This window comes from Solanum verrucosum, unplaced genomic scaffold, assembly GCF_900185275.1.
Source record: "Solanum verrucosum unplaced genomic scaffold, falcon-dt-bn FXZP01000060.1, whole genome shotgun sequence".
Classification (NCBI taxonomy): domain Eukaryota; kingdom Viridiplantae; phylum Streptophyta; class Magnoliopsida; order Solanales; family Solanaceae; genus Solanum; species Solanum verrucosum.
In genome coordinates, this window is record NW_026020129.1 from 1,117,370 (window position 1) to 1,129,493 (window position 12,124).

General features: G+C 27.3%; 1 protein-coding gene across 1 annotated transcript; it reads left to right on the forward strand.

Moving 5' to 3' along the window:
• Positions 1-556: 556 nt before the first annotated feature.
• LOC125826588 (14 kDa proline-rich protein DC2.15-like) lies at positions 557-1,200 on the forward strand. Its single transcript, XM_049505938.1, has one exon. It carries the CDS (start codon positions 592-594, stop codon positions 991-993), a length of 402 nt encoding a protein of 133 aa, XP_049361895.1. The 5' UTR covers positions 557-591; the 3' UTR covers positions 994-1,200.
• Positions 1,201-12,124: the final 10,924 nt, after the last annotated feature.

Here is a 12,124-nt window from a genome sequence, read left to right on the forward strand (position 1 = left end):
TATTGGCATAGTGAAGAATTTTAGTTGTTTACAAATTAATTTTACGTTTATAGCGTAATTGATGAAGAAATCTCACATCGGTCAATTATGGGATATGTGGTCTATTTATATGACTTGAAAAATCTTCTTCTCTTGAGTTAGCTTTTGAAATTGAGTTACGTTTAAAAACCCATATTTCTTTGCATGGTACATATTAGAACAGGACTCATATCTCAATTCTCGATCACAATGTTGGACCTCATATATAATTATTCACACTAGAGATGTCCAGCCTTAAACGTGAGGAAGGTGCTGAAGTAGTCTCACATCGATCAATAATGAGATGAGTAATAATCTTTTTATTTGTCTTGATTAATATATTTTCATAACCTTTTGAACTTATTTTGAAGTTGAGTCAGACCTAAGATCCATTTCATGACTTACCCTTAATTATAATAAGCCCAAGACATAAGAATAAAAACTAAAAGAAAAGAACCACTCATTCAACAAATAGGTTATCCCTTCACATTTTCCAATCTATAAATACCCTCTACTTCTAACACAACTATGCACTCATCGCTTAACCAAAAACCAAAACAAAAAAAAACCACAATGGCTTCCAAACACATTTTCCCTAGTCTTGCTATTTTCCTTTGCTTTAACCTTTTCTTTGCCTTAGTTTCTAGTTGTGGCACTTGTCCTAAACCTAAACCAAAACCAAAGCCATCATGCCCACCACCACCTTATTATCCTAAAGATACTTGTCCAATTGATACACTTAAGTTAGGTGTTTGTGCTGATGTTCTTGGATTAGTAAATGTTATTGTTGGCTCACCACCAGTAACTCCATGTTGTAGTCTTCTTTCTGGACTTGCTAATGCTGAAGCTGCTATTTGTCTTTGTACTGCTCTTAAGGCTAATATTTTGGGGATTAACCTTAATCTCCCTATTTCACTTAGTTTGCTTCTTAATGTTTGCTCTAAAGAAGCTCCTGCTGGCTTCCAATGCTCTTAATTAATTGATTTGTCAAGATTTAATCAAGTTTGTCCTTTGAGGTTGAGGGGTGTGAAGACATTATATTAATTTACTTTGAGATGGTAATTGGTTGGTTTCATTTGAAGATTATTGTAATATCTAAGTATTTGAAGTTCCTTAATTATAAATATGTGTTGATATGTGGCATGTTCAAGTTTATGTTGTATGATTCTTATTGTTACTTATTATACAGTGTACTTTGAGTTGAAAATTTAATTTCCATCAAGAGTGTGAGAATGAGTTTTTTTTTTCAATCATTAAATTAATAAGAGAATTTGAGTTCAAATCTCGAAAAAAGTTCATGGCAAGGGCTATTTCAACTTGGTATGTTCTGCACGATATGTACTTAAATTAATCGGAACAATAAATTTTGTTTTACTGAATTGCTTCACACTAAAAATAATTATTTTTTAATTTGTAGATATTGCATTTTTGAGTTTACTCTCATTCCCTCTTAAGTGATTTTCTAGCCTTTTTAATTTGTTTCAAAACAAGTGAATTTTATTATTTTAAGAAGCCAAGAAGGTATTAGTCTCTTCTTTTTTTTTTCCAAAAAATCATCATATTAAAGAGTCTTTTAGTAAATTATCATTTTGTTTTTTTTACTACTATACTTAAAAACTGTTAAGTCAAACATGAGCCGGAAATATCTTTTTTCTATTTATTTTTTTTTGCTTGAGGAAGTTATCATGACTCATTTTAATTTATTAAGGTAATGAGCTACATAAAGGATATTAATTTCATTATATGATGCTAATATAAATTCATTAGATCGAAATGTCTCTCCGTGTCTAGTTTTTTGGCCTTGACAAATCCATCGATCAAGGGACATATGCCGATCTAATGATAAAGTTATACCCATTTTAATTTACTAAACAATGTATAGTCTACGTGACCAGCTTTATGTAGTTTCAATTGGCTTGTCATTATTTTTTGTCCACTCATTGAATCTCTATTAACAACTAGCTAGCTTCTAGTAATATTTCTTATTGAAAAAATATTTTTGGGATTACGACATTTTAGTATGTTTTAAGTGATTTTCACCATCGAGTTTTTTTAAGTATTTAATTGCGTCCAATCAATGTCAATATCATTCTTGGAAAATGTAATAATGTAGTAAATTAAAGCAGAAACTATAGAACCAACTTTCTTTTTTCTAAAATGACTTTTTCTATATTTCTGTATTATCGTTTGTCACTAGGGACACCTAACACCAATACAACATAATCAGATGTGACAATAATAATGCCTACTGCGTGCCAACCTTTCGCGGTGTCAAATGGTGGGTTGAATTGAAATAAGACCTGATAAAATAGATTGGTCTATTAAATAAGCAGGCCATTAATTAACTTGCTCAACAATTATTTGAGTTGAAATCGGTTTAAAATTAAATTATAACTTAATTCATCCTTATTTTATGACGGTAAAACATATCGAATAAAACAATATCTTTTTAAAAAATGTTTAGACAAAAAATCTCATGTGGCAATATTTGAACTGCATATATATCAATCTAGCTTTCAAATGTGCTGATTTAAAGTGAGTTGAAATACTATTTTGGAGGCTTGGAAGGTACTTGAAATGAAGAGTTTAATCTCACAAATGCTAAAATAAAAACACAAGGCTCCACTTTAAAGACTACTGAAGAAGGGAGAAAAAAATTATGTATATAAAGATGTTATAATTCTTAAAACATAAGCCCTCATAAGTAGTTATAACTAATTAAGAAGAATAAGAAGATTTTTTTACATTAAAAGTATTTTTGTAACAATCATTATAAGCGTTTTATAGTTGATATATACTCCCTCGGTCCATTTTTAATTGTCATGTTACGTTTTTCGAAAGTCAATTTGACTAATTTTCAAAATTAAATTAGATTATTAATTTGATATTTTAAACAAAAAATTTAGATATTCAAAAATTATACGAAAATTACTATAAATTTCAATTTTTTGCATATCAATATGATGAAAAATACATTGTAAAAGGTTAGTCAAAGTTATTATCATTTGACTCTAAAAATAAAACTATGACAATTAAAGTGGACGGAATAGATTGCTTGCGAAAAGAAGAATTCCTCCTAGGGTTTATCATATAGTGCACATGCCTTTTGGATTCCATTTAATTGAGTTTTTAAGCTTCATATAACTATAGTTTTCAATTAAGCTTTGTTTTGTGTTTGGTTTTCTATCCTTTATTTTACTGTTCTTAGAGTTGAAATTTGGATATTTTTTTCATTTTGATATTGTATCAACTTGTCAAAATCTAAACGGATTATAATTTTATGGACTGATTTTATCACCTATGTTCACTCTACTGTAATTGATGTCTTTTACTTAGTCATATTTTTAGATACATATCACTTGATTCACTTTTAATATTCTAATTAAAGGAAAACCATAAAATTTAAAAGAAATCTCCTATATTTTTAAAATTTGAGTCCTATCAACTTACAAAACATATAAATGAAACGAAGGGGAGTAGTTGTTTTTCTTTAAGCAAAACACTAACACCACAAAAGAAATGAGGAGAATTTTATTTCATATCTATTTCCTGTAAGAAATATACCATGTTAATCAAACAACATATTGATCAGAATATAATATCACATTGGCAATGATTGGTTTTAACATATAACTAGCATGATTGTGATGCAGTGGTAATTGGATTTCTCCGCCCTTAATAGAGGTCTGGGATTCTAGCTAGTTTTGAGTTTGGAGATAATCTTATTGGGAGTGTCACCTTCAGAGCAATGCATGATTCAAATTTAATCGGGACTTCAATACCAGCTCCAAACATATTTGATTGGAAAAAAAAAGGAGAAACTTACATAAATCTCATTAGTTTAAGAGTTAATTACTTAGATACACGCTAGTTTGTAATATTATATATGAATCTTACCAGATTTTTGGTGCGTCCAGATACATTTATCTTGGGATACATGAGGTCAAAATTAAGGTATAATTTGTTCTAGATACACTATATCCAAAATTTGCATGTATTTGGGATACATACATAACAAATCTCGCTCTCCTCCCTCGCTTCCCTCCCATATCACTCTCCACTCTCCTATGTATCTGGTATTCCACATACATTCTAATCACACTAGCATATACATGTACTCCCTCCTTCCCTTTTTACTTGTCAAATTTTGACTTGACATACCTATTAAGAAAACAATGATTGGTATAGTGAGTCTACCATTTTACCCGTAATAATTGATAGAGTCTTAAACATATTTACTCACTATATTTTTCAAAGACATTAACTCAATGTTAATAAATTGAGGATATAATAATAGGAAGAAAATAATTGTCTTTCCTTGATTTGTCAAAAATGACAAGTAAGAAGAAAAATCAAATTAGGATATATTTGACTAGTAAATAGGGACGGAGGAAGTATCTAGTGTGATTCACATGTATCTGAAAGACATGACTATGTCGTTCGCTTTCCTCCCCATCTCGCTCGTCTCTCTCTATTTTAGTGTATCAGATAACAAAAATACATGTATCTAAGTGTATCTACCTTAATATATGATTGGAAACTTTTGAATAATGATAAAATATATAATTATTTTGAAATATAGATAAAATTAATATATGTGATATGGATATATATCTAATAAGATAATTTTCTTTAAAATAAAAAAACTAACTTATAAACATTGATATGACTTAAAGATGCCCGTGACTCAATTTTGGATTCCTCCATGACCTATCACTCTCTACCTTTAACATTTGCAAAATATCAGAAGTATACCACATATCAACCTTCTATTAAATCTAGGGGCGGAGCTAAAATATTAAATTTGTTATTTTCAATTTATTTATTTTTTTAAGAAAAAAAATTTTAGTTTTTATTTTCTAGTCAGACATTTACATAAACAATTTTTTTTAACGTAAATATAGATTTTACATCAAATTAGCTACTAATTTTGCCAAATCTATATATAATCAAAATACTAGTTATGTCCCTAATCATATACCAATGAAGTATCATTATAAATATGGAACCTGATTATAACGTATTTAAAATCTCTCTATAATCCATGTTACCTATGGGGAAAAAGGCACTATTGATCGTTAGCAAGAGAGAATAATAGAATACTACCTGCTTCTAAGGAAGACGTTTACATTGTACTGTTCGAAGATCATATAGATCGAAATTTAGAGTGATATTAGAATGAAATGATTGGTGTGACTACAAGTAGTGACACTTCAAAAGAATGGACACATTTTTAGTGTGTTTGGATTGGCATGGTCAAAGAAAAGATTCAAATCTCTGTCTTATTATTTTCACTAATTCATACTTGTATGAATGAAAAGGAGTATTATATAGTTCATTCTTGTGTGTTTGGATTAATTACAAATATTTAGAATATATTTTGATTTTTTTATCATTGGAAAGTACATTAACATAAATATGAACATATATAATACAGAGGAGGCAAAGTTCATGAACCCTACAAATACTTATTGCATTGCACTTCTTATAAATTTCTCATAGTCTAATAGAGAGAGAGTAGGGAAGTGAGTTTCTCACCAAATTAAAAATATTTTTTAGCAGTAATTAATTAATGACAATATACTACCTTAATTGTCGCTAAATACATTTTTTTTAGAAGTAATTTCTAGTGACAGTTACAGTTTAGCACTAATTTAGCTAAAACGTATAACTACATTAGATCTCATGACAATTAACTAATATCAATAAAAGGTTTAACATTTAATATTATATTCTACGGGTACAAAATATTTTTGTTGTAGTGTCTCCTAATATTGCTATGTTTGAAAAGAAAATATTATTGCTATAGATGAATATTATGCTATAATAGCAATTCTATGAAATTATCCTCATTTTTACATGTTTTTCTAGTTTTAAGTTTTCTAATTTAATTTTACTACTTATCAATTTGATAAAAGTTAGAATTGAATCTCATGTTATTTGGGATAAGCTTATTTTTGAAAGCAGGACATTATGCTTAATATTATTTGATAGATTTCTTTCTTTTCCACCTTTTGTGTGTCGTCTATAGATTTGTCTTGCAACTTTACAAGAAACATTTTTTAGGAGGTAAAATTGATTCTTGACTTAATATATTTAATTTATATTAAAATAAATTTGAAATTATAAATAATGGGTTCGAATCCCAACTTTTATGAACTAATTCAGCCCACTTCGGACCAAATTTAAGCTCTTTTGTTGGGCCTCTATGTGGCAGCTCAATAACTGGGGGTTCCATGTGGGCCTCAAATTTCTTTTTTCTTGAGTTTGAATTTGAAATATAAATTTGGATTAATTACTTGAGTGGATCCTTTTTAAAAAATAATTACTTATTTTAAGTATACTCTTTAATTATTACCATTTATAGCAATATATAACAATAATATATATTTTATTAGATTTGTCTTACTCTTTTGCCTCTTTCTCCTTTTTCTCTCTCGCCTTTTTAGTTTTTATCTCTTTTTCTCGCTCTTTCTCCCTTTTTTTCTTTATATTGTTCTTTTTCCCTTGTTTTCTTTTGTGCTGCTGCTTTTTCTCTCTTGGTTTCTTTCTATTGCTTTTTCTTTCTTTTTTTCTTTTTGTTGCACTTTCTCCCTCTCTTTCTCTTGTTTTTTTTTCTCTTTCTCTCTCTCTATTTTCTTTCATATTGTAGTCAATGATTCATAGACTAAATAAATTTGTATTAATAATTAATTAATTAAATAAGTAATCTAATCGTAACAAATGAAGAGACATAATAAATTGCAAAATGAATTAAACTTGAATTAAAAATGTGTTCCACACATATTAAAGTTGAATTAGAAGAGAATTAATATGAATGCAAAATGTAGCAAACGAAAGAGCATTATATGATCTGTAAACTGAATGAAATTGTATCAACAATGAATTTCACAAGTAATTAAACGTAAAAAATCAACCAATAAATTGCAAAATCAATTAAAATTGTATTTAAAAGTGTATTACACTAATATTAAACAAGTAAATAAATTAAATTTGCTTTAAAATTGTATTGCATAATATTAAAGTTGAATTAGAAGAGAGAATTAAGAATGAATGAAAAACGTAACTAACGAAAGACAAGACAACGATCTATAAACTGAATTAAACTTATATTATTCATGAATAAAACATGTATTATATATGTCTTATAAATTATTTTTGATTTGTATCACTAAGAACGTGAGTGATGTTGCAATATGTATTAAAAATGTAATGTGCATGTATTATAAGTGTGTTACCTAAATTACTTTAGTTCATATCATTAAAAAGGGAGTGAAGTTTGCAATATGTATTATAAATGTAGGATTATTATTCATGATTTTAATATAATTTTAATACAATTATGAAACATATCTAATATAACTTTAATACAAACGCAATATAGTTCCGTAAACTTCATCCTTTTCGAGCTTCAATCTAATATTTCTCCTAAAATCAATTTTAAACTTAACAACCCTCTTAAAATTGAGATATAAACTCCAAATGATATTTTCAATTATTTGTAGGAACAACCTATCCAAACTAAAGAGCAGACAAGTAATCTAATCGTAACAAATGAAGAAACATAATAAACTGCCAAATGAATTAAACTTGAATTAAAAATGTATTACACATATTAAAGTTGAATTAGAAGTGAATTAAACACGCATGCAAAATGTAGCAAACGAAAGAGCATTCTGTGATTTGTAAACTGAATAAAACTTGTATCAATAATGAATTAAACAAGTAATTTAATCATAACAAATCAACCAATAAGCTGTAAAATGAATTAACTTGTATTAAAAGTGTATTACACAAATATTAAAGTTGAATTAAAAGAGAGAATTAAGCATGGATAAAAAATGTAACCAATGAAACACCAAACAATGACCTATAGAGTGAATTAAACTTATATCAATAATGAATTAAACAAGTAATCTAATAGCAACAAATAATAAACTACAAAATGAATTAAATTTGCATTAAAAGTGTATTACACAATATTAAGGTTGAATTAGAAGAGAAAATTAATAATAAATAAAAAACGTAACTAACGAAAGACAAGACAATAATCTATAGACTGAATTAAGCTTGTATTATTCATAAATAAAACATGTATTATATGTGTCTTATAAATTATTTTGGTTTGTATCACTAAGAACATGAGTGATGTTTGCAATATGTATTAAAAATGTAGTGTGCATGTATTAATCATTTGGTTGGTATCACTAAGAAGAGAGTAAAGTTTGCAATATGTATTAGAAATGTATTGTTCATGAATAAACCTTATATTATACGTGTCTTAGAAATTATTTGATTTGTATCACTAAGAAAATGAATGATGTATGCAATATGTATTATAAATGGATTGCTCATGAATAAAATTTATATTATATGTGTATTATAAATAATTTTTATTTATCACTAAGAAAATGAGTAGTGATGGTTGCAATATGTATTAAAATATAATGTGGAAGTCTTATAAAGGTATTATTAATGTGTTACCTAAATTATTCTTGTTGGTATCACTAAGAAAGGAGTGAAGTGTGCACTATGTATTATAAATGTACTACTCATGAATAAAACATGTATTATATATATCTTATAAATTATTTTGATTTGTATCACTATGAAAAAGAGCGACGTTTGCAATATGTATTACAAATGTATTGTTCTATATTATAAATGTATTAAAAGTGTGTTGCTTAAATTATTTTGGTTGATATCACTAAAAAAGAGTGAAGTTTGTAATATGTATTATAAATGTATTGTTCATGATTTTAATACAATTTTAATACAATTATGAAACATATCTAATACAACTTTAATACAATTGCGATACAGTTTCATAAACTTTACCTTTTTCGAGTTTCAATATAATATTTCTCCTAAAAACAATTATAAACTTAACCAAAACCTCTTAAAATTGAAATATAAATTCCAAACGACATTTTCAATAATTTGTAGGAACAACCTATCCAAACTAATCACAAATTCATAAAATACAAATAATGAATTCAAAATTTGAACTTTATAATGACCATCAATGGTGAACTCTTGTTGTTGTAATTTTAGAGATTTGAAATTTCTGCTTGAAAACATGATTTTGTACAAATTTTCATCTTTCCATTTCTTTTTTCGTCGTATTTTTTGGGTAAAAATAATGAAATATGAAAAATTGATTTGTTATTTAAATGAAAATTTGAAAGAAGAAGAATCTTTAAAAAAAAAGAAAAAAAAGAAAGAAGAGAAGGAAGATAATAATGATTGAGAAAGAAAGATGGAGAAGAACAAAAAAAAAAAAAAAAAGAGGAAGAGGAAAAACGGCCGAGAAAGAGGCAAGTGAGTACATTTCTTAATTCCAAAAAATTGTTATATTTAGTTAGAAAAATTATATTGTCATAGATGGTAAATATTTTTTTAATATAGCATATTTATGTGATTTACCCTATAAATTATATATGTGCATATAACCTATTTTTGACTTAATTTTTAAAAGGATAAAAGTCATAAATATATAATAAGGTAATTTTATTTGCATTAAATATAACCAAATTTTTATTTATATAGAAAAATAGCCCAAAATTAGCAATATATGTACATGCAATAAAACTTGTTTTCAATAAAATAGTCATATGTATATGTGATGTATCAATATGTATATATATAACATTGTATAGATATTATATAAAGAGTAAATTTTAGGTTTAGCAAACATAAAATCATATTAGCGCTCTATAGCTACAGTTTTGCTATTTGCACTCCATAACAAACTATCTTTGCTATGGAGCATCAGATCTGTATAAAAATCACAGGCAACTTTGATTTGTATAAATCGTAGGCATCTGATTTGTATAAATCGCAGCGATTTTTAAAAATCAGGCGTCTGTGAACATTGTGTTTGTATATGTGTATGTTCTTTGTGTTTGTATATCTGCATAAAATTTGAATTCGTATACAATTGAATCGAGTTAAAACAATTGTATTTGTATATCAAATATCTCTCTCTCGCTTTATACAAACACAAACTATACATTGTATTTTGTATAATTTGTGTTTGTATAAAGCGAGAAAGAGAGAAAGGCAAAAGAGAACTGGGTAGGGGAAGATTTGTATTATGTAATTATAAGTGTATAGGACGAAGAGATATGTATTTGTATTTGTATATATAGTTTTCTCTCGCTTTATACAAACACAAACACAATTTATACATTTGTGTTTGTATAAAGTGAGAGAGGCGAGGGAGAGTGGCGAGCGAGATTTTCGGGGAGAGAGGCGAATGACAAAGTGTTTGCTACATATTAGAATTAAATGAAACTGTGGTTATAACATTTAATTTGAATTAATAGTTTGCTATTTTATACAATTTTCCCTTATATAAATAGGGTATACTCTTGTGTAGTTGACGCGATGTATAACTACATATCATAGACATATACACATCTATATACATTGTTGATACAATAAAGGATACATTATATATCGATTTTTTTTCAACCAACTCAAATCTCCTCTAAACAATCCCAAAATTCAGATATGAGTTCTTCTCAATATTTTGAGTTTTTTTATATCGATTTTTTAAAAATCGATCTTAAAACATAGAAAAAGAATAAGGAGAATAAGAAGGAGGAGGCGGAGAAGAAGAAGAGGAAGGGGAAGGCGAATATAAAAGCGCAAATTACACTTTACTTGCAATTGAAAAGTGTCAAATGATCGTTATTGATAAATAACAATTGATAGTGTGGTTATTTTGAGCAAAAAATTATGTTCAAAGGGTCATTTTTTACTTTATTATTTCATTTTAAGACTCGTTTTTGGACTCTTCTTTCATAATAAGCAATTGTCACTGTATAGTATATGAATGTTATCAGATCTCCTCTTTTATACAATTCTGTAATAAGGTAGATTTTTCCAACCTTCAAGAGGTCTATGTTCTCGGATTCACATGGATTTGGGATACATAGCAAATTTCGTTCATCTTTCTCGCCTCTTTTCCATCCTGCTCGTCACTCTCCCATGTATCTAATATCCCAGGGATATACATGCGAATCACTCCAGCTACATGTATCTAATATGTATCTAGTGTGATTCGCATGTATCTAGGATACATACGAATCTCGTTGGCTTCCCTCCCCAATCTCGCTTGCCTCTCTCCCTATTTTTATGTATCTGGTAGCAAAACACAAAAATACATGTATCTAAGTGTATTTTTTTCAATATATGATAAGATACGTTATATTTTGAAAGTATAGGTAATAATAGTACATATACGATAGTGAAGTATGTGTAATTATGTAAAAAATTTCCCTATAAATAAATATTTAAAATATAATATCCCTTCTCCTTTAATTTTGTGCTACGATTGACTCTGTAGACATTACATGCAAGTAGCACCTCTTCCATGTGTGTTTGAGATCCTTTACAAATGATCGATGCAAATTCAAGCATTTAGAAGTCAAATTAATTTAGCTTCCTTTTTACTCTTTCACATTGCTTTCCTTTGTGTTTAAGTGATGTAAGATTCGAGAAAGGATCGCATTTTAAGAAATATTATATAGATTATTTATTTTAATACAAATATTAATGATTATTTCTATGACTTAAATTGTGCTAAGACTCTCCTTATTTTCCTTTAGTGACGCAAAGATATTTTATTATGATTAATTGAGCCACTCTATTTTTAATATAAGAAGAATAACGTTGACTGTTATTAATATTATTATAAAAATAATAAACCAATCAACTGCAAAATGGTGTCTATTTCTAATAAAAAAAAGAATTTAGTAACACGTCTTAAATACAAATGACTTGGTGTAACGTGTCTTATAAACCTTCTTTTTCCCTAAACCTTTTTAAATATATTTTTTTTATTTTGAAATAAATAAAGGCAACGGTAACCTCATATAATATTCCCCTAACAAAATTTCCATCTTTATTTCCCTTTAATAGTGGAAGAGGACGAGATGTGTATTTACGTTTCAATTTACGTGATATATATTTTTTAGTTCATTTAAAAAAAATGTTACTTTTTATATATTTTCTTTTCTCTAGCTTTAGGAAATACTACTTACAATTGAACCTGTAAAAGTTGAAAAATATAAATGAAATTAAAAATATATGTAATTCT